At 41.2% G+C, this 27,960-nt stretch overlaps 1 protein-coding gene across 1 annotated transcript in view; it reads left to right on the forward strand.

Annotated features, from left to right (window-relative positions):
- Nucleotides 1-2,251: 2,251 nt before the first annotated feature.
- The window catches only part of GDA (guanine deaminase), a 106,040-nt gene continuing 80,331 nt past the window's right edge, over nucleotides 2,252-27,960 (forward strand). Inside the window, exon 1 of the mRNA XM_004600110.2 lies at nucleotides 2,252-2,526. Within this exon, the coding sequence (XP_004600167.1) occupies nucleotides 2,404-2,526 (123 nt within the window). The 5' untranslated portion in view covers nucleotides 2,252-2,403. The remainder of the gene's footprint in view (nucleotides 2,527-27,960) is intronic.

The raw sequence follows: 27,960 nt of genomic DNA on the forward strand, positions 1-27,960 counted from the left end.
AACCCAAATATCCAATGGCAGATGAATGGGTAAAGAAGATGGGGTACATACATACATACAACATAATAAAATATTACACAGCTGTAAAAAGAGATCAATTTTGAAGCTCACTTAACTTGGATGGAGCTAGAGAAAACCACATTAAATAAAATAAGGAAGATGGAGGACAAATACCCAATGATTTTACTCATTTGTGATACAGGGAGAAAAAAATATGGAATAGCCAGTATTGAATGAGGCAAAACCTTTGGGTTTTGATTGCAAAACTGAAATTATCAAGCAGCAGGGGGAAGGGTTAGGGGATGAAGAGAGCAGGAGAGGTGACACAGGGATGGGGTTGGAGGGGAGAATCTTTGTTATACCAAAGCCATCAAAGTTAATACTATTGAAACCATATTACCTAAACAACACTAAAAAATAAAATCCACTTACTTAGGTTTGTTTGTATGGAGGCATAGGTTAACAGGACATCTGTGTAATGACTGTTGGGGTTTAAGGAGGGAGCACCATTTGCAGAACCAGGAGAATTGGAGAAAATCTACAGGAGGCAGATCCAATGACCAGAGTAAGTGGCCAGCAACCTTGGTGTGCCTGATACTGAACAGTTTCCATCCTAAGACTCTCAGTGTTCAAATTAGGAAACCCTCCTGTAAAGTTGGAATGAGTGAGTCTCTTTAAACATTCATACAGGGGGTGTGCAGGGACTGAGAAGGAAATAAATCATTTCTATATTCTAGCCCTGTGTCGTAAAGGCAGCAACTCAGATAAAGGCTACTTACCCACAACAATGAAATCTTCTCCCACTATGCAGGAGTCCCAAGAGATATTTATTCAAGGTAATTGCTCTGCCCCTAGAAACCCCATTCATTTATTCACTCATTCATTCATCCAATAAGAATGTATGAACCAACAGGCATAGTTTTAGGAGTTAGACCTCTACTGGAGGGGGTGTGCTTTCATTAGTGTGTGTATATGTAAGCGTTATTGGAAATTTTAAACAATGAAATAAATGAAGATGAATCTTGCCAATCAAGTGGCAGAAATAAGAGAGATGAATAAGATAAGACAGAAGCTGGGAGCTTTGGGCTGTGCATTATTAGTGGAGAGTTCTGAAGTGCTTCTCTCAGAGGCAAGGAGCATTACAGGTAGAAGGAGCTGCTGTCACAAAGGCCCTGAAGGTGGAAACCTGACGCTTTTCCAGGAAAAACTCAACAGAAGGCTTTGCCAGCCTAGCAAAGGAAATGAACCAACCACCAAGTCCAAGTTCCATTTTAAAAGACAAGCACAGTTAGATTGCTGGGACCCACAAGGCACTGATCTTAGCTCTTTCAGCTCTCTACACCAAGCTTCACCACCTCTAGCCAACAGGTTGAAGGTCTGAGTTTTCTCTCCTAGTACAACTGGAAATAAATCTGGGAAAGTGACTTGTTTGAGGACAAGCAAGTTTACATTGAAATTATTTATGAATGGACACAGGGGTCAACATATTGTGCCTAGGGGCTGGAGTGATAGCACAGCAGGTAGGGCGTTTGCCTTGCATGAAGCTGACCAGGGTTCAATTCCCAGCATCCCATATGGTCCCCCGAGCACCACCAGGAGTAATTCCTGAGTGCCCCTACAAGTGATCCCTGTGCATCACCGGGTGCAACCCCAAAAAGAAAAAAAGAAAAAAGAAAAAAACCCAAACAACAAAAAAGTTGTGCCTAAAGATGAAGACAGAGTTGTTTTTGAGGTTTATTAGTCTCCCGTGGCAGGTTGCTCAGTCTTTCTGTAAGATGTGCTCTCAGAGCCCACCGCTAATGTACAGGACAACATCTGCAGCCACACAAGCTGAAAATGAAACTGATCCATACGGCGGGTAGCCCTCGTAACCTTTCACAGGTTCCTGACCTGGTGTCAGCTCAGACATTAAGCTGCTACCGGCTGCAGAGGTCCAGCATTTAAACAAGAGTTTAAAGGGCAGAGGAAGCAAGTCAAGTGCAGCTCCAAGTATGCCGACCTAATAAAGGTGGCAGAGTTTGGGGGAGCAAATGCAGCTACAGGTCCAAAATATCCTAAACCTGCCAGCTCTTGGCTTCGACCCCTGGCCCCTGGCCCAGTGACTCACTGAGCATGGGTTCAAAGAACCGCGACGTGAGTGGCGATTCGGGGAAACCCAAAGAGTTAACACATCCACCACGCAGGGGAGGAGAGAAAGACCACACCCCGTGGGCGCGCTGTGCCAACTCCCGGGAGAAAAATTCTATTGGCATCTAGGAGGAAGGGAGCCAGCCCCTGGGCGCGGCCTGCAGGGGGCAGGCGATCTCCCGGGGACGCGGGGGCCAGAAGGCCCGAGCCGGTGCCAGTCCGCAGCCGCCGCTGCCGCCCGTGCCCCGCGAGCCCGAGATCTGCTGCCCCGCCAACATGTGCGCCGCCCGCATGCCGCCCCTGGCGCACATCTTCCGAGGGACGTTCGTCCACTCCACCTGGACCTGCCCCATGGAGGTACTGCGAGACCACCTCCTGGGCGTGAGCGACAGCGGCACGGTAAGCAGGGCTCGGGGTCCGGCGCCCTCCTCCCCCCGTCCCTCCCCCTCCACCCCCCTGCCGCCCCGACGGACGGACAGGCTTGCAGGGGCCGGGCGCGGTGCCCGCACAGCAGTGAGTTGGCTCGGCTGCAGCAGTCGTCGCGGCTGCCCGGGAGTTGAACTTGAGTGCTCGGTGCTGGGGAGACGCGGGGGAGAAGCCGGGCGCGGGGTTCGTGGGCTGGCCCGGGAGGAAAGTGTTCCTAGAAGCCCGCCGTGGAGCACGCACATCCCCCCAACTGGTTCCACCTGTGTCCAGGTTGCTTGGACCCCGGTTCCCTACCTTTCGCGCCCCTTGCCCAGTCTTTAGAAATTGCTTCTAAAATAGGATCTGGCTTCATTCATCTCCGTAGCCTGGCACCGTCTGGAGGCTCCGTACATTTAAATTTATGGGAAAGAAATAACAGAAGAGGGGGCATCGGATCAGCGTTGTTTAGCTCTTTCAGCGCATAGAATCAGAAAAAGCACTGATTTCATTCATCCGATCATTCAATCGGGGCAATTTGCTAAGGATTCAGACTAGTCAAGTTCTAATCCTAGCAAAATTAGTCCGAGAAATGTATGCCCCTTCCCCACACACACCCTTAACGATTTGCATCAAAGCAAGCCGTTCCGTTTTAAGGTGCAAAATGTCTACTACCCCCATAGCTTCTACCTTTCCCTTCCCCAAAGCCGGATTTTTGGTTACCAAAATAATCAAACGACATGGATACCTTTGCTACCTTCTATTTCCTGCTCCATACACACTGCAGTCTCATTAGTTTTAGAAGTGAAAGCCCTTCCATTTTTAAAAGAAAAAATAAAGATGGAGATGGGATATTCTTTTTTAGTGTCTCCCCAGCTACCGCTTTGGTTATCAAAAAAGTACACATATTTGTGATTCGTTGGCTTGACAATACTATTCCTGGCTAAAGAAGCTTCCTGGGCAGTGACAGTTGTGAATCGTGACTCTTATACTTGGGATAACTAAACCTTGTTTTCTTGTGGTGCTTTAAAAAAATATCTCCTCTGTGCATATTCAGGGAGCCTGCTGTTGTGTTTCCTAGGTGATTCAACTCTCAGAGCTCCCACCAATAGGGAGACTCCAGTAAACCCTGGAGCTGATGAATCATTGTTCTGTGCACCTTACCCTCAGGTTTCAGGGAACCCTAAAGCTTTGGACCACTCTGCAGCAAAGGAGCAGAGACTGCTGAGCTGGGGGAAGAGAAGTGTTTGCCTAATCACTGGCAGTGTTTCAATTCTTAGCATTCTTTTCAAAAATATAAATTTCCATATCTAGAATAATAATGAGCAGCATAACAGGAAAGAAAGTATGTTTGAAGGCTGGCTTTAACCAGGAATAAGAAAAGGAAGTAATTTGTCCAAAAGCAAATTACCTTTCCTGGAGTTTGTTCAGAGAAAGACTAAGAGTATCCCGAATGTGCAATTAGTAGTTGAATTCGGGTGTCTATTCCTAATGAAGGAGTGCACCGAAGTTGCAAATTTAACAAACATCCTCTTTCCCACTATCTACCCCAAGATAAAATTAACAAGGAGTCTAATATAATCAAATGGCTTAATTTATAGTATAAAATCCTCTAATCTGTAAATTTATAACTGTTCACTGCTCTCCTTTTTGGTGCAAGGTAATTGATTCCCCACTATGAAAAGGGAGGTCATGTCATAGTCTATGAGTATTACATATATTTCATATATGTTACATATGTATTTATAAAATGTCAACACTTGATTTCCCCATGTTGAAAGTGGAATGCTACGCATTTGAGGTTGTAGGACTAAATATTTTATTTATAAATTTCTGTGGTTCTAAGCAAAATTATGTGGTGAATCTTCATGATCTTTACATTTGTATAGAACTAAAACTATTCTTGACTCTTGGGATCCATCAGAAAAATCTAGAGTTTCCTATTAAAAGTTAGTTCTTTGGTATCATCTTCAAGAGCATCAGTTCATAGACTTGGAGTGGTCTCCAGAAAGCAGGGTTCCAACACAGCTCCTGGGAAACTAAGAAACAGATCACTTTGGATCACACAGACTTTTGGTGAGGACTGTCTACAGGATTGTGATGGAGTCAATTGTGTGAGGTGTAGGAAAGCAATTCTCTGTTTCAAGCCCAAGTTATAGGACTTTCTCTTCTCCGGCCACCCCTTCTCCTCTAGAACACATTCTTCATTGCATGTGATTTAATTTAGAACCATAGAATCATAATGGTATAATTTCTCAATTCAAGAGAATTCAAAATTGACTAATTCAAAATGCTCATCAGTCACCATTTTAGTATTAGGCATTTTGAATTCAAAGGTGGTGTTTCTGCTTCAGTAGCATGTCGTTTTTTTTTCCTAAGCTAGTTTCCAGCAGGCAGAATTCATCTGTAGATATTTAATTAATCCTGAAACTCTGTATACTCAGAAATAACTGTATTGCCTGATTCTTCCCACACACTACAAGGTCAGGTTGACTTTAAAAGAAGTGTAAAAATGCATTGGGTCAGTCAATGCACAGTTACCAGGAAGTAAGATTGAGCAGAAGAATCACATAAAAGCTAGTGTCTTGGTGTAGCAGCCAAGCACTTGAGAAATAGAGATCTGGATTCAAACCTGGGCACCAAGCTGGGGTTATGGCTCAGTAGCAGAGCAATTTACTTGCAGGTTTGAAGCCCTGACTTTGATCTCTGGCACTGAAAAAATAAATAAAACAACAAATCTGGTCTCCACTTTTTCCCGTCCTGATACCATGGAGAAGACCTCAGAGCTGTAATCTCTTTATTTGTAAAATCACAATGCCTTTTGCCAAGTATTAAATGAGATAATGTATAAAAATTCATGGCACTTTGTAAGATAACATTGGTTTGTTCTTTCTTCCTTGCTACAGGGAGCTTAGGTTTATCAGATCACACCCATCACAGTGCTCCTGAGTCACTCCCATTCCTCTGTGCTTATCTGTAACTTCTCTGTGCGCTCTTTCCCCAACTGGTCTATCACCTTTCCCCCCCCCCCTAATAAGACTCTGTTAACTTGTAAGGTCAGATCCTTCTAAGGACACTGAACTTGTATTGTAAGTTATATATTGCCTTTCTCCTCTCCTTATGTCTTTTGCATAGTTTATTTTAAAGCAATGTCCTTTCTGTGTAGACACAGGAAGACAGTTAACATTATGCTTTTGTAACTTGGGAGTTAATTGACTCCGAATAATATTCATTCCCAGGTATCTGCTTTCTTAACTTAAGCCCCAGTCACTCTTAGTTCCTAGCACCCCAAAAGCAGGGTCCTGATGAGGGACTGAATGGACCCAGGGCAAACAGTGAGCTACCCTGGCATTGAAATGGGCCAGGCAAAAGCACCACAATACTTAACTATAGGTTAAGAGCATGGTCATGGACAATTCTGTCATGATCCAAAAAGTACCTTTGAGATTGGGACCCTGCTAGGATTAGGAAAGACTAATCTGGCCTGAGCACTGGCCTAAGATCTATAGTGAGATGGCCCCAGGAGAGCAACCCAATAAGCTTAATGTATCTCTTACTGTGTCCATACAAAGTGATTAATATTATGAATGTTTATATGTTTATTGGATAAGGACAGGAGAAACACACCCCTGGGATTCCGCTCTTGGGTTGGTCATTCTGCTGGATGAGACTCTGTCCTAGAAGAAACTTCCCCTGAGGAAAGTACTTTACCCCTGTTGATTGTGACCACACCTATGTGTAAGCTCCAACCCCTTATGCTTTGGGATTTAACTAAGACTGTAAGAGTGGGCTGGGGGATCCAGAAGGAGAATGAAGTAGAAGGGGAGGCAGAAGCATGAAGGAGAAGTATGAAGGAGCAGGACCCAAGAGGAGGATGGGGGGGAGGGAATTGGGAGAGGCAGAAGCAGAGGGATATTCAGAGGAGAATGAAGAATGGAATAAACTGCAACTGACACAATCCAGCCTGGCCCTCATTTCCTCCTTCATCCACCCATTGCCATCAGCCTCCCCAGGGTGGAGGAATCAGTGTGAGACCACCGAACACAGGCAGCAAGAGATAGAGCACTGTGGCAGCCCTTTCGTAATTTAATTTTTGAAATTACACTGCACTAGTAGATACTTGGCAGATACCATAGGTATTTTGCCCCTTTATATCCTTCTGCTGTTAGCAAATTCTTAACCTGCTGCTTGCTGCAGCACTGTTGCATATTCCCAAATGGTGTCACCAGTGCCAACTAAGAAGTGAAGAAAGATATGGGCCAGGTTGAATTGTGTGGGAAGGGTATATGTGTGTGTGCATATGGGATCTCCATATTTCAGCTGTGCTCATGTCATTGACCCAGTGGAACACAGGGGTGTACCTGTGGACAAAAGAACATTTGCTGCCAGCTTCATTGGCATAGTATTTTAAGTATTTCTCCTAGTATTCTCAATGTTCAGAAGTCTTCCTGTGGATGGGAAAATTACATTTTGAGTTATGTCTTGGGATATGAATTGCATTTAGACACAGTGGTATAGCTGGATTTTGAATTAATACAATAAAAGCCTTATTATAATAGATTGCCTTTCTAATTATGTGTACTATATCTCCCTGAGATATTGTCTCTAATTCAGAGAATTTGCACTTCCATAAGGGAGCTAAGACTTGTACATATAACAAACGCAAACTGACTTTTGGACTAAAACCTTGCTCATTATTGGAAATCCATTGCTGAATATATGAAGTCTTAACCTCACTTTCAAAAAGTTGATAAAGTTAGGGAAGATTTAACAAAAACCTTTGTAACCTATCGAAATTCGAACTGTCTGGTATACAGGGAAAGTTTTCTTGAGTTTGAAATTTTTATCTGAAGGATGAGTAGAAGTTAAGAAATTAAGGCTAGATTAAAGAAACTTCTAGGTAGACAGTATGGGAAGGAATGAGTCAAGGTGCATGAGTCAAAAGTTCCCAGCAAAGGATAACACAAAATAAGACAGGAAAGGCAAACTGGACAAATATGTCATGGAGGGCATTGGAAATAAGGGGAGGATTGTGTCATGATCAAATTTTGCATGCTTTGAAGATCATTTGCACTTCTGTAAAGAATGCAATGAATGATGAGTTTAGTGAGGAATGGAAGTTAGATGGTGTATTGTAGTAGTTTAGGTAAAATAGGATGTGGCTTGGAAGAGAGAAGTCCTGTAGCCTGTTAGTTGCATGAGCTGCTATTATACGTCTGTCACATTTTACCTATGTAGATCTGATCAAGTAACTTAGCATTTATATTTCCAAATTTTCTCGGGTATAAAAATGTAGAACTATTATGATTTACTTCAGGAATTAAAAAGAATTTTTTAAACAGCAGACTCAATGAATGAATAAAGGGCATAGCATAATGCCTTACACATGTTTAATAGCAAATGTTTAATAAACACCATTAGTTATTAGTAATGGGACTGGACAGAGGTGGACAAAACTGGTAGATCGAGGCTGGAATGATAGCACAGCAGATAGGACATTTGCCTTGTACGTGGCCGACCTTGGTTCAATTCCCAGCAACACATATGTTCCCCCAAGCACCACCAGGAGTAATTTCTGAGTGCAGAACCAGGAGTAACCACTGTGCATCACTGGGTGTGAACCAAAAAGCAAAAACAAAACAAAACAAAAAACTGGTATATCAACTCAACTGGATTTGAAAATAGGATTAGAAAGATGCATGTAATTATAGTCATTTGTATGGTGGGACACCAGTTGACTGGTGTCAGGAAAGTCTTAATGAAGGAAGCAAAATTGAGCTACACACTCGAGACATAAGACCTAACTGTGCATAAAAGGACTAAAATAGCCCTGGTAAAGATAAGAATCAGTATTTTTTTAATTCTCAAGAACTGAGAGGAGTGAAAGTTCTATTTCATTTAAAACTGTATCATCATCTTGTTTAGTCAGGAATCCTTATAATCGAATCACAAATTGCAATGCTTCTGTGTCATCCTTCCCTCCTACCCCATCCTTTATCCGTTTCTTTCATTGTTGTTGATGATGTTTTTGTTGTCATGACCAGAGATTGTACACATACCTGACAGTGATGTTCCAATAATTTTAGCCATGGTGTTCACCACATGTACACACCTGGTTGTGGTACTTGTATAGTGAGCTGTAGTGCTCACCAAAGTTTGCATTGCCTTAGTTGTGGTACTTGTCCAAATGTTCACTTGGCTTGCTCTCTTAGTTGAAACATACAAGTTATGGTTGTGGTGCTCTCTGAGGGTCACTCTGATGCTCACAAGAGTTCACACAACTTTTTAGTTTTGTCCTTACTGGGAGTTGTGCCTCTTTTGCAGTGCTTCATACAAACAGCTGCCAGGCTTAAGACAGAACTGTCTGGACCATGCTCAACACATGTGGGAACCCAGGGATTTGAATTCATGACTTAATACTTCTTTTTTAAAAAATATATATTTTGGGCCACACCCCGAAGTGCTCTGTGTTTACTCCTGGAATCTCTTAGGGGAACCTATGTGGTGCCAGAGTTTGAACCCACATTAGCTGCATGCCAGGTAAACTCCTTACCCCCTGTACTATCTTGTCAGTCCCCTGACTCAGTGCTTTGCTAGCAGGTGCTCCAAGTCACTGTGTTATTCCTCTGGAACCTATCCTGTAATCTTGAAGTGGTCACTTGGGCTCTCATCCTTTCTGAAACTGCCAAATAAAAAGATTGGCTTTAACCAGAGATATGATTTATGTATCACATCATTTATTGTCTTGCTTGTCAATTCCTATTTTCTGGAAGGAAGATTCTTTGTTAACCACGCTCACGGCAGACATGCTTGCTGCCATAATATACACCTCCTTATTTACATATTGTGAATTTGATCCACATACTTCATGTGTCCAAGTATATGACACATGGATACATCATGGATTAAGTTAATCATGCTTATCATAATTCCACTGTTAGAATCTTATTTTCTGACAGGATGAGAAATTTTTTCGGAAGCTTCTGAGAAATATTTTCCCCTGTAACAGTTAGACACAGATGCACAAAGTGAAATCCTTTCTTTCTTTGACCCCTCATCTAAGAAGTACAGATAGTGTTGACATTGAGAGTATGAGGAAGAGATTTAAAAGATTTTAGAGGGGCCTATACCTCTTGAAACATCATGAAATAAATACATTAATAATATCACTGGGGGCTGAAACAATAGTATTGGGAGTAGAGCACTTGCCTTGAATGCAGCTAATCTAGGTTTGATTCCTGGCCCTCCCCTGTGGTGCCCTGAGTCTACTGGGAGTAACCCCCGAGCAATGCCAGGTGTGACACCAAAACAAACAAACAAAAAATTAAGAAATCACTGAATAGTTAACTATCCTGAAATTGCTACCAGTTTCATATTTTTTTTTTGGAGGGTGAATATACCTGGTGCTGCTCAGAAGCTACTCCTAGTTCAGTGCTCAGGGATCACTTCTGGTAGTGCTGAATCATGAACTGTGAGGGATTCAACCAGGACCGTTCCATATAAAGCATGTCTTTGGCAAGCATTCTGACTTTATGTTTAGTCATTTATGAAATGATGAGATGTCTTTATTGTCATTTGTCCTAGAAATGATGGTCTAGTTCACATATATTACACTGCTTTTTCAAAAACTACTAGTTTTTGAAATATATTGCTAGATGTCTTCCTCTTATCCTGTATTCTGTATTCTTATTGGTCACAAAATATAATGATCTTTTCAGCCACGCATATTATTAGTCAAACTCATCAATTGCCTTCTGACATTTCTTTGAACCATACCATTTCCTATTGCTATTGACCCTAATTAACCCTTCAGCATCTCTTTCTTAGTATGTTATACTCACTACTAAAAGAAAACACAAGGAAGTGGTGGCAAAACAGTCTCTGTCATAGATTCAAAGGATTATTATAGTCAAAATAATCATCCTTCCTGAAGCACTATACAGATTCAGCGCAGCTCCTATAAAAAATACCCATGACTTTTTTAAAAATTATTTTTAGAGACATAAACCAAACGCTGCTAAAATTTATAAGGGGGTTATACCCCAACCCCAGAGCCAAAGCAATCCTAGGCAGTAGGAAAATGGAAAGCTTCCTCATGCCGCATTTTAAATTATACTACTAAGCTATAGTAATTAAAGGAGTATGATACTGGAATAAAGATAGTCTCTCAGACCAATGGAGTAGAATTAAGAGTTCAGAGGTAGACTCAGTTATATGGATAGCTAATCTTTGATGGAGTATTTAGGTATATGAAGTGGAGCAAGGAAAGACCATCCAACAAATGGTACTGGGAAAACTGGTTATCCACATACAAAAAATGAACTGAGACCACTGTCTTGCACCATACATAAAAATCAAATTAAAATGAGAAACATAGATAGCAAACTCGTTTCCACAAGTTGTAAAGACTCAAAGACCAAACAGACAGAAAATAAACAAATAGAGTTACATTAAATTAATGGGGCTGGAGCAATAGTAGAGCGGGTAGGGTGCTTGCCTTGCACGTGGCCGACCCGGGTTTGATTCCCAGCATATCATATGGTCCCCCGAGCACTGCCAGGAGTAATTCCTGAGTGCAGAGCCAGGAGTAACCTCTGATCGTAGCTGGGTGAGACCCCAAAAGCCAAAAAAAATATTGTTGAAAAGCTTATACATTGGAAAGAACTGATAACTAGAATAAAAAGAAGCCCTATAGACTGGGCGAAAATATTTGCTCACCACTCATCTGACAAAGGGTTATTATTCCAAGATATATAAAACACTTAAAAAACTTAAAAGCAGCAATAACAAAAAATTTGATCAAAAAAGGGAGAAGAACTGAACAGACACTTCCTCAGAGAAGACATATAGATGGCAAATAGTATATGAAAAACTGCTCTCTGTCATGTATTGTCAGGGAAATGCAAATCAAACTAGCAATAAAGAATAAGCTCATGCCAATGTGACTGTTGCACATCAATAACAAATTACTGGCAGGGATGTGGGTAAAAGCAGCCCTCATCCACCATTAGTAGGTCTGTTGACTGGTTCAACCTCTTTGGGAAAATAATCTGGTCACTTTTCAAAGAATTAAAAACTGACTCTAGGGGCAGTGATTCCTTTCCAGCATCTACCACAAGGGCCTCAAAACACTGTTTCAAAAAGACATCTGTGCTTCTGTGTTCATCGCACATTCTTGCCTTGCACACATATATGTGTGTATGTATATATATATATATATATATATATATATATATATATGAATACTAATCAGTGAAAAGAAAATAAGAAATCAAGGGCCTAAGAAATAATACATAGGTTAAGGGGCTTACATATGGTCTCCTAAATTCCACTTGGAATAAGCCCTGAGCATTGCCTGGGTGTGTCCCAACAGGCCCTGACATACCCACCCCCACAAAAAAGGGGGGAAAGCTGAAATTATGCAGTTTGCCACTCTGTGGATAAAGTTAGAGGGTATTATGTTAAATACAGTCATCCAGGAAAAGAGGGACAAATACAAAATGATTGCCTTCTAATGTGGTTTATAAAGAAACTTCGTAAGGCAATAACAAATGGCTAAAGGTAACAGAAACTGAGAATTGGCCTACAGAATTGAGTTACCTAGAGGTGTGTGTGTGGTGGGGGGGAGATGGGTGGTGAATGGGAGGGAACCATGGATATTGGTGGAGGGAAGCTGTCACTCTGCTGGTGGGTGTGACATTATCACAGTATATATGAAGCTCTGTCACTAACTACTGTAAATCACAGTGCTTCAATAAAAATTGGAAAGAGAAAATTGACTTTTATTAGCTTTCTCGCCATCATTCTATCATTTGTTTGTTTGTTTTGGGGACACACCCAACAAAGCTCAGGACTTACTCCTGGCTCTGTGTTCAGGATCATTCCTTTGCAGGGCACAGGGGACCATACAAAGGATCAAAGCTAGGTCAACTATGTGCTAGGCAAGTGCCTGAATCTCTGCACTATCTTGTCAGCCCCATTCTATTATTTCTACTATTTGGGGGAGGATGGGAAAATCAATCTCTTTAGTCTCAGGGGAATATATAGTTCCAGGGATCAAACCCAGGTTGGCTGCATACAAGGCAAGCCCTCTACTTGAATGTACTATTGGGTATACTATGGCTGTGCCCCCACCTCCTTATTCTATTATTTCTGACACATTACTGGTGGTAGTTTTCTCAGAGCATGGGTAGTACTGTGCTCTTTTGCAGCCATCTGAGACTATCGCCTGAAAGATCAGAATGCTTCGTGAAGACTTCATAGGTCTGACATTATTTGTTCCCAGCCTGGTTTTCTAATACTTCTATCTCCTCTATTCTTCTCTCTGTCAAATGGGAGTCGGTGTTGTCATAATTGGCTTACATCACGATGTACCCATGAATCAAGGGATCTCCATTCATGTTCATTTTTCAGTTTTCCAGCATATCATGTCCTTTTTTACCTCTACTTTCCTTCTGTCAATTTCCCAGTCGGAAAAAAATCCCTTTTCACACCCCTTTTCACGATTACAATGAAATATTGCTTTTTCTTCCAAGGTCTGCTTCTCATGCCTCCTTCCCAATGGCTTCTCTGGTCATTGTCTTATAGTTGGAACAAATGTTCTCTTATAAAACCTTGAAATTGTTCACAAATCAATGTTTTCTCGACAGTTAAGTATGACTTCTGGAGTCAGACTATGGCATATTTAAATTCCTATTCTGCAAATGGTTCAATACAAGGGCTCAAGGAAGCCACACTGCATGATCCCTGTGGTGCTGGAGATATCCAGTGGTGTTTGGAAGCATGTAGGAATATACTGGTAATGATTAGTTGGCCATGTGAGGTCAGGGATCTAACCCTCACTGTCTCAGGCCTCAATTAATCAATTGACCATGCTACTAATTTTCAAGGGTATGGCTACATAATTGCTCTTTCAAGCCCATGTTCTCCCTTGAGCGCATCCTTCTCTCTCTGCATTGCCTACTCTGGAGAAGCTTGTGTTCTCTCTTGAATACATGTTCCTCTCTTTGTCTCCCCTCATCTGTTTCCAAGTAAATTTCATTCAATAAAAAGCTACCTCAACCTAAAGGATGACTCCAAGAATTGGAGTGCAGGCTTTGTGTGTAGAAGACCCAGGTTTGATTCCTGGTCTCACCAAGGAGAGTCCCCAAGCACTGTTAGAAATGAGCCCTCACCTGAGTTCCACCAGTTATGGTTGTAAACAGCCATAGAAAAAATCTTACTACAGGTCCCAGCTCTGCCATTCCCTGGACAGGTGTGTGTGCACGCGCATGCATGGCCTGTTGGACCCTCCCACCTAGCGCCCTGGTCCCAACTTTCTAGCTTTCCTGTTGGCTGTCCCAGCTTCGCCCTCCCGTAGACAGGTCATGATCTGTATAACCTATTTATTTGAAGAACACCCTGGCCATCTCAATCACTCTATGCCAATAGTCCATCAGCCTATTCTAATTTCACAAAAACTGTCGGTGAACAATAGAAGCTGTACAAGCCCTTCATAAAGAGAGCATAGCCTCATTCCTCACTAGAGATGCCACATTAACCAGGAGGAGCACCTGAGAGTAAGGAAGTATTCTAGAAGGGGGGAAAAAAACTACCATCATCGACTTAGCTCATCCAGAATCCCCCTGCAGCAAGAGGGAATAGGGATAGACAACTCTACTTCCATAACAATATGAAGAAACAGAGAAAATCCTCACCATGAAGAGAGAATGAAGAAAAGATTCCAGAAACCTCAACAGGGGCTACCCACAAATACGACCTCTCAGATAAAGAATTCAGAGAGGAAATCTTGATGGTTGATGTACTCAAAGGAACCATGGAACAGACATCCAATAAATTAAGGAAGGATATGAATGAAGCATTGGAATGGTCCACCAAGAAAATGCAGGAAGAAATGAGAGCAGAAATTTCAAAGCTACGAACGGAAGTCACACAAATAAAGGAATCGGTAGATAAATTAAAAATCTCAGTAGGTGCCCTCAACAGTAGAATGGCTACAGCCGAAGACAGAATCAAGTGAGCTTGAAGATGAGCTGCAGAAAGCATACAGACAACAAAAAAAATGGCAAAAGACCTCAAAATGACTAGAGCGAATCAGATTCGTAGGGGATGACCTCAAGAGGAACAACATAAGAATTATTGGAGTACCAGAAGCACAGGGAAGTAACCCCAATGAACAAACCACAGTTAAAGACATCGTTGCTAAGAAATTCCAAGAGCTGCAGAAGGCAGGCATCCAGATCCAAGGAGCCTAAAGAGTACCAACAAAAAGATACCTGAATAAAAAGACTCCAAGGCATATCATAGTCAGAATGATGGATGCTGTGAATAGAGACACAATATTGCAAGCAGCAAGGTCAAAGAAGGAAATCACATGCAAAGGAGCACCCCTTAGATTTACAGCAGACCTATCAGAGGAAGCCATCCAAGCCCGAAGACAATGGTGGGACATAGTGAAAAAACTCAACGAAATGAACACCTCACCAAGAATACTTCATTCGGCTAAACTCTCACTCAAACTTGAAGGAACTATACACTATTTCATGGATAAACAACAGCTCAGGAACTTCCAAATACTCAAAACCAACTTTAAAAAAGGACTAAAGGGGCTACTGTGAGACAAAAACCCTACAAGAACAACAAACCCCACGGAAAGATGACACACAACCCCATGACAATAATCTCTCTCAATGCCAATGGTCTAAATGCACCAATCAAGAGACACAGAGTGGCAAAATAGATTTGGAAAATAAACCCAACATTCTGCTGCCTACAAGAAACACACCTGAACAGTCAGAGCAAATACAGACTCAAAGTCAAAGGGTGGAAAATAATCCTTCAAGCAAACAACTCCTTCAAAAAAGCTGGGATGGCCATACTAGTATCCAACATAATAGATTTCAGGTTGAAAAAGATAGGAGGGACAGCGAAGGCCATTTTCTATTTATTAAGGGATATGTACAAGAGAAAGAAATCACACTCTTAAACATATACGCACCTAATGAGCGACCAGCTAAATACTTAAGACAACTGCTAATAGACTTTAAGGAGGACATTGCTAGCAGCACAGTAGTAGTCAGAGACTTCGACACCGCCTTATCATCTCTAGATAGATCTATAAGAACAAAACTCAGCAAGGAAACACTGACTCTGAAGGAAGAAATGGAAGAGAGAGGACTACTGGACCTATACAGGGCTTTACACCCTGAAAAGAAGAATACACATTCTTTTCCAGTGAACATGGAACATTTTCCAAAATAAACCATGTGCTATGCCCCAGGTCCAACTAAACACCAAGATTTATCTGCCTTAGTGGTGAATGAGATCTTGGCCTGCGAGTCCCTATAAGCGGGGATCTCAGGGGTAATATGGCTGTATCCCTCAATCAGCAAACTGCATGGTTATTATATCCTTTCTAGTTACTTGCTATCTTGTATATCCATCATTAGAAGTTACACACGCTCAGGGGCTGGAGCGATAGTGGGTAGGGTGTTTGCCTTGCATGCGGCTGACCTGGGTTCAATTCCCAGCATCTCATATGGTCCCCTGAGCATCGCCAGGAATAATTCCTGAATCCAGAGCCAGGAGTAACCTCTGTGCATTGCCAGGTGTGACCCAAAAAGGTGTGACCCAAAGAGCAAAAAAGAAGTTACACATGCCCATCTGTAACAAAAATATTCTTCCCTTCCACCACAATCCAAATTTTCTGGTTCATGTCCGGGGCATGTTTAAAACCCCATAGTCGTCACCTCCTCTTCCTTCCAGCCCTCAAGTCCACTACCCATCACAGTTTAAGCAAGCTGAAATGTAAATCTGATCACCACGTACTCACGGGATGTATGCTACTGGTTGTGTTAAACTGGGCACCCATTTTTCCATTGCATAGTATCCAGGTAATCTGATAAGGCTGATGAGGATTTGTTCAGTCCCTGAGCCAATGGCCGTTCCCATTTGGCTCCAGATGACAAGAAGCAGGGATATCTTCACATTAGTAGCTGAGTCAGGCATTGTGATGAGTCAGTTTCAGTTTTGGAGGTTGTCGGGTTAGTGGTAGCTTTCCAGTCATTCCATGCCTCTTCCTTCTCCCACGAGCTGGCTCTGCGAACGTGAGAGTGGTGAATCCCCAGACCCATACTGTCCACCTTCAGTGGGGGTTACAAGCATAAGGTCCTTTTGATCTGGGTTCTAAAGTCTTGCTGTTTCATCTCACCCATACCCAGTCTCCCGGCTCAAAGTCATGAGCTGGGTCTTGCCCAGAGATGATGAACATTTTTTTCATGTGCTTATTGACTATCTGACTTACCTCTTTGGAGAAGTTTTTATTTAGACATTCAGGCCAATTTTTGATTGGGTTGTTATTATTGTTATGTTGCATGAATTAGCATATTGGTTGGTTTTAGACTATTTACTACAAAAAATTATGACTTCCTACTGATTAATTATGAAATAAATCTAGCTTGGGTTTTCTTGTTCTCTGAATGATCAAACTTCCATGTTATAATTTTGTGTCTTTTATGTTCTATCTTCACCTTCTGTCTGCTGGATGAATACACCTTTCAGCAGTCAATTTAAATGTCATTTCCTCAATGAAAGTATCAGTGATATTGTTCACAGGCAGGACTGATCTCTGGATCCAGAGCGTCCCATTTCTGGTTGTTGTTCCACATTCATAACAATAACTTCTTGAAACTAGTTAACACTGGATGAATATTTAGGAAAAATGGCATTTTATTTTTCACCATAAGATAACCAGGTTGGAAAAGTTCACTTTAGGAGTCGACAAAATGTACAACTCACTAAAAATATCTTCTAAATAACCAATTGTTTGAATAAGAACTCTGGGTGTTTCTAATCTGGATGCCTAATACAACTAATTTGGCTACTGGGACCTGTAATTAGTTTCATGTTCTAGTGAATAATTAAGAACCACTTTGATCTGACTTTTGTGCCTGGCATTAGACAGAAGTCAGAGGAATCAGTTGAGATGGGAGATGCGTGCTGAAAGTAGATAATGGGCCAAACATGATGACCTCTCAGTATCTGTGTTGCAAGCTATAATGCCCAAAAGTAGAGAGAGAGTATGGGGAATATTGTCTGCCTTAGAGGCAGGGGAATGGTGGAAAAGGAGGGGTATACCTGGGATATTGGTGGTGGGGAATGTGCACTGGTGGAGGGATGGGTGTTTGATCATTGTGTGATTGTAACCCAATCTATTATTTCATGTAACAGTTACATGAAAGCTTGTAACTATCTCACAATGATTCAATAAAATTAATAAAAAATTAAGAACCCTGGAAGAGTAGGTTTTATTTGGAACTCTGAGCCCTCATAAAGTCCTCAAATGCCTTTAAATTGGACTCTGTTAAGAAGTTGAAATAATGGAAATTAAATAGTCCTACTTACTCTCTTTGGCTTTATATTATGATTTTTTAAAGAAGTATTCACATCTTCATGAAATGGTAATTTACTTGAAATGTTTCTTGTAAATTGCCACTTACAGTTTTAATCCTTGTAACATGGTAATCCCTCCATAAAAAATGATTTATTATCCATCTCGTGATCCTTATAGAGCTTTCCTTAGTTCTTTGGCAGCAAAAAAAGGCATTCAACAGTTATTTCTGAAGGAAGGAATGAATAGAATGGTCTGACATATTCCTTATACATGACTCTTTGATTCACAGATACTCCTGGTAGAGTACCCAAGAAAGAGTTAACAGTCTCTACTGATTGTAGATAGTATGTGTGATAATGCAGTACAAATGGTTACATTATTCATGCCCCCCCATACAAGGGGATAGTATTTTTTCCCTTTGTAGTCTTTAACCTCTGTGCGTAGTGGTCTCATGTAAAGTATTAACTTTTTTTTGGATATACAAAACACCAAGATAGCTAATTCCAGGTCCTTACCTCAGTGAAGATACATGAACTTCTCAAGCGGTAGGATAGTGGGAACTCAATAGCTCTTTGTGGGTCTGTATGCTTGAAGCTCCTGAACTGGTTATAGCAGATGAAGAACAAATAGTTAAAGGGCTATAGCAAAAGCGATAAAATTTATGCTGTATTTATACTCAGTCAATAATCAATGGATAAGTAAATACATTTAAAAAATGAAAATAGAGAGTGCCATGAGCATGCAAAATGAAAGAACTTAGCTTATTTTGAGGAGCTGCTTCAGGAATTATAAGAAAATGATATTTGAACTGAATATCTAATGTTCAATGGAAAAATACTAGGCAGAAATAAGGAGGAAAGGCTCAATGACAGGCCCAGGAGAAGCAGGAACTAGGAACTAAATATAGTGGGGATGAAGGAAGTGGTGGTGCAAATATATAAGAACACAAATAAACAGTAGCCTCATAGTCCTTATTATGAGGTTTTGCCCTTTACCCAAGAACAATGGAAAGCCAGTAAAGTGTGCCTGAGAGAGAAAGAGAAGTCAAATTTACGTTGTAAAAATATATAAACAGAAACGGTAAATTGGAAACAGTCTTGAGAAGACAAAGAAAATTGCTGGAAGAGATGACTTGGAAGGCAATTGTGGTAGATCCAACAAGAGACTGGTGGGTGGTGGTAGAGCTGGAGAGAAGTGCATGGATCTGTGAGACAAGAGGCAAAGATCTATGATATTGATAGATGGTTGAATATGCAGGGAGGGGGGCAAGCTTCCCCTGGGTTTGGGGCTTCTGTAACTGGCTGAATATGGTGGCCATCTTTACTGTTAGGAAATAGAGAAAGAGCCTCAGGCAGAGGAGAAATTTTAAAAGTCTGTTTTGGTCATGTTGAGTAAAGTGAGGGTGCACTTGTGACATCCATGAGGAAATAAATGTCAGGTAGGTGTAGGCCTGGAACACAGAGGAAATATTTAAGTAGGAGTTATAAAAACACTGAGAAGAAAACAGGAAGTAGATGAACCTCAGTGATTGAATTTGGAGTAGAAAAGATGAGTATGATGAAAAGGGCAATCCTAAGGTCAGAGGAAAACAATGGTAGGATAATACCAGAGATGCAAAGTTTAGGGCTACTTCAAGATGAAGAGAATAGAGCTGATGTTACTGAAAAATAGAAATAGGGGATTAATAAGAATAGATTTGCCTATTTCATAACCTGATATGATTGTTTACATTAGAAGACTTATTTTGGTGGGAATCAGCTTGGTTTGGATTTTGGAATGGGTAAGAAATGAACCTATTGATTACATCACGGACAAGGATTGATTAAGTGTGTAATATTTTAATATGTCATATGAGAAAAAGCACCTCTAATATTAATAAAATACAAGTAACTCATGTATATTTTATTCCTGTAGCTCTTATGTTATTTGATAACTTTTATATGAGTGTTTGCACTGCTGAAAAAAATTATGTAAGCTTTTTGTCATTGCCCAATTGCAAATATTTTTTGAGTGGATGCCAAAGCATTGACAAACATATATGTCAGAACTTAGCATTAGCTGTAACCATCTTGTTAATTATCTTCCTTATTTCTAAACATAATTTAATATCTGGAAATCTTGGCATTCTGCTGTTTTTATTTTCAGTTGTAGACTGACATAGTCAAGCTTTTCTCTTTGTTGAGATGAAATAAGTAGACTTGTAGTGGTGGAGGTAATATGGTATATAAAGTTGCTGATCTTTATATATGTATATATATATGTACATATCCAGAATATACCTGTATACTTAATGATACAAACCACTAAAAATGTTTTTATAAATGTCAAAATCAAAAACTGGTAAGGCATTATTTCTATGCAAGGTTGAAATTGTTTTTAAATTAAAACAAATAAACAAAAATAGTTTTTTTTATTAAAAAAAGTATTTTTTAAAAAAAGTATTTATTTTTAAAAAGTAGGTTTTTTTAAATTAAAACAAATAAACAAAAGTAGGTTTTTTTAAGACTAGGAGCAAATGTTTTTTAATTTCAAAAATGCAGTTGGGAATGTTAAACCATACTTGCATCCCTGGGATGAATCCTACTTGGTCATAGTATATGATCTTTTTGATGAGTTGTTAAATTCTATTTGCTAATATTTTGTTCAGGATCTTTGCGTCTTTGTTCATCAGGGATATCGGTCTGTAATTCTCTTTCTTTGTGGTATCTTTGGAATACTATGCAGCTGTTAGAAGAGATGAAGTCATGAAATTTGCTTATAAATGGATAAACATGGAGAGAATCATGCTAAGTGAAATGAGTCAGAAAGAGAGGGACAGGCATAGAGGGACTGCACTCATTTGTGGAGTGTAGGGTAGCTCCATGAGGCTGACACCCAAGGACGGTAGATACAAGGGCCAGGGGGATTACCCCATAGCTGGAAGACTGCTTCATGAGCGGAGGAGAAAAGGCAGATGGAATAGAGAAGGGATCACTAAGAAAATGATGCCTGGAGGAACCAGTTGGGATGGGAGATGCATGCCGAAAGCAGATGATGGACCAAGCATGATGACTTCTCAGTATCTGTGTTGCAAGCTATAATTCCCACAAAGAGTGAGAGAGTATAGGAAATATTGTCTGCCATAGAGGCAGGGGGAGGGTAGGAAAGTGGGGGGAATATGCACTGGTGGAGGGATGGGTGTTTGATCATTGTGAGATCGTATCCTAAACATGAAAGCTTGTAACTATCTCATGGTGATTCAATAAAATTAAAAAACTTAAAAAAAATTCAGTTGGATTCTAAGGAAGACTTATTAGACTTTTGTTTTCTCTAAGTTAATTGAGAAAATTCCATCCCCTCCCTCACATTCTCTTTGCATGTTGTATGTATGACTAGACAAATAAGATTTAACCCAGTTGAGAAAACAACATATAAATGAGTCACATTAAGAAAGAAAATGGCTTCTTTTCTGTTGCCGCGCGAGCTCAACCACAGAGGCAACTGAACTCCTTTGGACATGAGCAGCGCCCCAAAAATGCCTCCAAACTGTGTGATTGGAGCTACTGGCCCATGGGCCTCCAGCGGGGCACGGTTCTTCTCTCCAGGCTTCTCCATCATATGAGCACCACGAAAGGGAAGTAAAAGATTGCAGTGATGCAATTACCAAAATAATTTTCCCTGGACTTCATATGGAAATCCCAAACCGCGCGGCTGCTGTCTCCTGATATCTAATATCTCCTGATTGTCAACAACGTGAAAAGGTTCCTTTTCAGCAGATCTTACTGTGGGGGGAAACTCCAAATAATAGTACCGAGTTTTTTTGTTGAAATATTGAAGGTAATCAAAGTAGCAGCTATTTCTTTAGACTGTGAACTAAGCCAAAGCCCCACACTGGCCGAGGTGAGGAAATATCCTTCTTTCTCGGTTCTTTTCCCTTTTCTGGGAGAAATGCGGTGTGGTGTCCACTATATTATGAAGTCTATTAAGCAGGCACGAACTTAGAGGTGCGGGAATGGGAGGGGAAAAAAACAAAAAAAACTATATTCTTGGAACAGTGGGACGCTTGTGAAGTCTCGGGCCAATACCAGCGTATGCTCCGCCGAGACTCGACCCGGGTGGCCACACTTTTGAGTGGCCGCGATGTTGCTGATCAACCAGAACCCGGAGCCTAAATAGACTACTTCCGGTTCCAGAAACTACTTGTAACCATGTCTCTAGACTGAACTAAGCCATAGCCCCACGCCGGCCGAGGACTGGAAATATCCTTTTTTCTCGTAGGACGGCGTGGTGTCAACCATAATATGAGGACTATTCATTAAGCAGGCATGAACTTTGTGGCACGGGAAGGAGGGGGGAAAAACTCTATGTACTTGAAACAACGGGACTTTATATCTCTCCAGTTTCAGCAATGGAAAACTAATTATCAAATGCTGCATGGGCAGTAGGGCTGTCTTTCTTGGGGGAAAACTCCAACAATAGTGAATGTTGTGTTGAAATATGGAATGTAATCAAGGTAAAGTGAAAACTAAGTGAAATTTATCAATTAAGCAGGCAGGGATAGGGGGTGGGGGGCAGGGGGTGGGAGGTATACTGAGGTCTTTGGTGGTGGAATATGGGCACAGGTGAAGGGATGGGTGTTTGAGCATTGTATAACTGAGACATAAACCTGAGAACTTTGTAACTTTCCACATGGTGATTCAATAAAAAATAAATAAAATTTAAAAAAAAGAAATAAAATGACAACCTGTATGTGTATGTATGAATGGAAACCTATCGAATTATTCTTTTTTTCTTTCCGTCTTCCAAGAAGACTTATGCTAGACTTATGCCAATTAAAATGAGGGAAAGGAAAATGATGCATATAATCAATAGAGGAATGAGTGCTTCATAAATGCCAAGTTACTGAACAGTTAAAAAAAGTAAGAAAACAGAACAAAACACCTGGAAAGAAAATGAAATTACATTTGTAAATTTCTTTGAGGTCCCGTCTTCTATGTACACTCTGAATGCCCTTGCTTCTCTCCTTTCCTTATATCTATCCTTTATCTCTCCTTTATCTATCATCCCTTCTAAAAACATCTTGATTATTTTCGTTCTCACTCTTTTCTCCCTTCTCTTGAGCTTCCCAATTCACTCTGCACAGCCACTTTGACATTTAGAAACATGACACCATGTATCTTAGTTTCCCGTATGCATGCTAATTTATCTCCTGTCATAGAACAAACTTCTGAAGGCTGGATGGTACTATTGGAAGTAGCTTTCTGCTAATTCATGGTGTTGCTTCTCTCAGTCTTGCATACAATGCTTTGATTGGCATGCGCACTGTCACAGGTCCTTGGCTTGCACAGGCTCTTGGCATGACTTCACAGATATACCTGGAGGATATAATTTTGTTGAGGTGTGTGTTTTATAGAGATATGCCAAAGTCACAGTTGGTATGTATACTGGTCAGTCTCAATCAGCTGGTTTGTTGTTAGCACCCATGTACAATTTCTAGTCTCTGTTGGATTTGCAGTCACTATCATGAACTATTTGGGTGTATTTTTGTTTGTTTAGGGGGGTCACACCAGTGGTGCTCAGGGCTTACTTCTTGGGTCTGTGTTCAGGGATCACTCCTGGCAATGCCCAGGAAACCATATATGGTGCTGGAGATGGAACCTGGATCACTTGCTCTACCTGAACTCCAGCCCAACAATTAGGTTTTTAATAAAATCTCATAGTGTTCTTGAGTTTGTTAACAAATGAATATTTTCTACTCACAAAGCAATTTCTTTTTACTGGCATTGCTCCTGTCAAGCTTCCTGGGGGCTGGAGTGATAGCACAGTGGGTAGGGCATTTGCCTTGCATGCGGCTGACCTGAGTTCAATTCCCAGCATCCCATATGGTCCTCTGAGCACCACCAGGAGTAATTCCTGAGTGCAGAGCCAGGAGTAACCCCTGTGCATTGCTGGTGTGACCTAAAAACCAAAAAAAAAAAAAGCTCCTTGAAGGATGGGAGAGGTCTTGCCCACATTCTGTCCTCAGGGCGGTGCATATCTCCTGGTTAGTAGAAAATATTTGAGAAATGGATCAGAAAGAAAATAATTATTCTGATGAAGGCAAGAAAAAAATATAGAACTTTTGTTTGTTCATTCTTGGGCTACACCTGGCAGTGCTCAGGAGTTATTTCTGACCCAATGCTGAGAGTCACTTCTGGCAGTGCTTGGGGCAATCATATGCATTCTGGAAATTGAAGCTTAGCTTCTTCCATAAACTGCATGTGATCAGGGGCCCAAACAAGAGTACAGTGGATAGGGCATTTGCCTTGCATTGGTTGATTGGTAGATCCCTGGCATCCTATTTGGTCCGTCAAGGCCAGGAGTGGTCTATGAACTCAGAGCCAGGAGTGAGCCCTGAGTACCTCCAGATGTGGCCTTCAAACCAATTCCCTCCCCCCACAACCTCCTCCCCTGAGAAGAAAAGAAAATATTGTGCTCAGCCCACTGGGTGTGATCTCAGGCCGCAGATAATACTTTTTACATGTTCTGTACTGCTCATATCTTTTACAGATACCAACTTAATCACTCAGTACATTAAAAATCATTATGTCTCTCTTTTGCAGATAAAGAAATGAGTGTCAGAGAGTTTCAAGTTCACTTAATGGTTACATGGTAGAGTTTGGATTTCAATTCAGATGATCTGATTTACTGTCTACATGTTTAGCGGCACTGTTATGCAAGAAATTAAACGCTTTCCTGGTATAAAAATGTTTTGGGGTACATGGAAAGCCTTAGGGTATAGACACCAGTCTCTGCTGCAAAAAAATTTGTTTTCTTTTGACTATATTTTTTGACTTGCTAACAAAACAAAACCTCAAAACACCCTAAGGCATTCTGTCAATTTGTCAGAGAACCTTTTATAGCAGTTCAAAGCACGACATGTACTTTCCAAGATCACCAATTTACTTATTCTTAATCAGTCTTTCAGCAACACTATTAAGTTGTTACATGTCAGAGCTTTTGAGCCAGGTAGGTAAAGACTGGTTTGGGAATGGGAAAAACTAAGTGAGGCTGGCATCTTCACATGGCAGAAAAATTTGTGAGGCCAGTAGCTGTGCTTGATTTGAATTCCTTTTCTTAGCTTTCAGGGTTGAGTTTGTTGTACTAAGCAGTCAGTTTAGTGAAGCTCACAATATGTTGGTCGTGTGAAACCTAATGTCAAGTCTATTTAGAGCCACCAAGAAGAGAACATAAACAAGGAAAGAGAGTGTCAAGTCACGGAGGATATTTCTGGTTGGACTTAGAGTTTATTTTCTTTCTTTATCTTTATAGGGAGCTCCCCAGTGGTGCTCAAGGTCTAGGAGCAGTTCCAGGTGATCTTTGGCTCGGGTGCAATTGTGAATTACTGGTGACACAACCTGGTGATGGCACTTCTTGGGGCCTGCTTGCTGGTGCTGGGGGCCACCAGGGTCACCCCTGGTAGTGCTGCTAGTGAACCTGTGTGATGCTCGGGGATCAATCTCGGGGGTTTTCTCATGCAAGGTGTATGCTCCATTCTTTGTGTTCCCTCCTGCTCCTAAGATATTTTGTTTGTTTTAATTTTTTTTCCGATTTTTGGGCCACACCCAGTGATGCACAGGGATTACTCCTGGATTTGCACTCAGAATTACTCCTGGCGGTGCTTAGGGGACTATATGGTATGCTGGCTGGGAATCACACCCAGGTCAGCCGCGTGCAAGGATGCCATACGTGCTGTGCTATCGCTCCAGCCCCTATTTAATATTTTTGTTTGGGATCACACCCCATGATATTGGAGGTTGCTCCCAGTGTTCACGTGGTGTCAGAGATGTTCACGTAGTGTCACCTGGGTGTTCCACAAGCAAAACATGTATTCTGCCCATCTAGCAGTCTATGGTAATGATCTTGATTTTATTTTTCAAATGTACTTTAAAAAATTAGAATCTCAATCTCACTAGGAGCTAATCTTAACTTTGTACTTTAAAGAAGAATAGAATCTCAATCTCAGTAGAAGCTTAATTTGGCTTCTCTGAACACATTCTTTCTAGATCACTGTCGCTGTCATTGATTTGCCAGAGCGGGCACCAGTAGTGTCTCCATTGTGAGACTTGTTGTTACTGCTTTTGGCATATTGAATACCCCACGGGTAGCTTGCCAGGCTCTGCTGTGCGGGCAGGATACTCTCGGTAGCTTGCCAGGTTCTCCGAGAGGGACGGAGGAATTGAACCCAGGTCGGCCTCATGCAAAGCAAACGCCCTACCCACTGTTCTATCGCTCCAGTCCATTCTTTCTAGATAGCTATCATAATTTCTTGTTCACATTGGCTTTGTGACTAGGCTTTGTAAGCCAAATCTTGGAGTAAAGGCCGTGGTGTGACTTGGTGAAAAAGCCTTCCAAATTATGGGCATAAAGTCTTGGGATTTCTGTATGTAGAAATAAACAAGCCTAAAACATTGCCTTTTCATTCTCATTAAATGCTCTATATGACACTGATTTAATTTAAGAATAAAGACCAGTGCAATCCACTATAATGAGGAATTGTAAAATACTTGTTTTTTCAGAGGAAATTGAGAAAGCTTTGCAATTTGTGTAACAAAAATAAATGGAAACAAAGAAGTTTTTCATTTCACCATATATGATTGGGGTAGGGGAGACAGCATAGTAAGTAGGACATTTGCCCTGCATGTGGTAAAACTGGGTTTGATCCCTGGCACCCAGATGATTCCATGAGCCTTCCTGGAGGGATCCTTCAGCACAGAGCCATTAGTAAGCCCTGATCTCTACTGGGTATGGTCCCACAACAAAAAGAAACAAACAATAAAAACTATTTATGATGGGGAAAATAGTGAATACAGAATATACTCTCTAGCTCTGAGAGTTACATCCCTAGCTCTGAACCCCCAGGAAGATAATAATCTGTTGTTTTATGTACTTGTGCCCATGACCAACTGGAGTGAAGAGAAATGAGTTCTAAATCAAACATACCAAATGAAACATTAAAAACAATTTCCCTTGAGCTGGAGATATTGTATAGGGGTAGTATACAGGACAGGGCACTTGCCTCACATGACCCACTTCAATCCCCAGTACCACTCATCATCATCGAGCACCACCAGGAATGATCACTGAGCACCACCAGGTGTGGCCCAGAAAGCAAAATTAATTATTTTTTCTTTTTAAATATGGGGAAATATGACATCAATGCCATTGTCTGGGTGCCATAAAAATACTAGAAAATTGGATCAGACCCACAGGTTTTATGCTGTACTTATGACTCTCCTTAATTGCCCTTGAGGTCATGGGCTGAACCATTGCATTATATAGATTCAAGGGAAAATGAAGTACATTAGTATCTTTAAACCAGTACAGAACGAGGCTAGGACTTAATTACGGCATTTTTGTGGGCTGTAGAAAGGAATTTATGTGGCTCTCTCGAATCTCCTGAGCACCAGCAAGCTTGGATTAGGGTCTCCTCAAACTGCCTCCTTCGAAGGACCTTCGTTCCTAGTCCAGTTTCTTCTGGGCTCTGGAAGTTTGTGAATGTGGGGAGGAGCCACTCAGCCTGACTTGTCTCTCTGTTTTCCCCGGGTAGAGTTCTGGAAGAAGACTCAGTTTAAATGGTAGACCATCTGCCTAATCAACTCCTGAATGCTCCCCCAGCCCCACCCCATACACCCGTGGCCTCAGGAATAAAGACAGAACAACTTAGGAAAAAAAAAGAAGAGATTTAATTAATTAATAAGAAAAACAGGTTAAAATTGGAATGCCTGTGCTAGAAAAGGCTTGTTATTCATGGGACTGTGGGCTCATTGGTGCGCTCTGTCTGTCTTTCTTTCTAGTCTGTCAAGTTTATGCAGGTGGGTCTCCTGGGAGAATTCTTTTTTAGACCTGTTGGGAGTCACTGTAGCTTTCATCTGTGTTTTCTGCTCCTGTTCCACGTTCAACCTAGAGAGTCTTGTCAAACAAGCACACACAAAACAGCCTTGGTACATTGTCCTGTCATTTTGTAGCTGGAGGGCCCTTCAGATGATCTTGCCCATCTTATTTCTGAAGAGGAAGTCAAC

This window comes from Sorex araneus, chromosome 1 (assembly GCF_027595985.1).
Source record: "Sorex araneus isolate mSorAra2 chromosome 1, mSorAra2.pri, whole genome shotgun sequence".
Taxonomy (NCBI): Eukaryota; Metazoa; Chordata; class Mammalia; order Eulipotyphla; family Soricidae; genus Sorex; species Sorex araneus.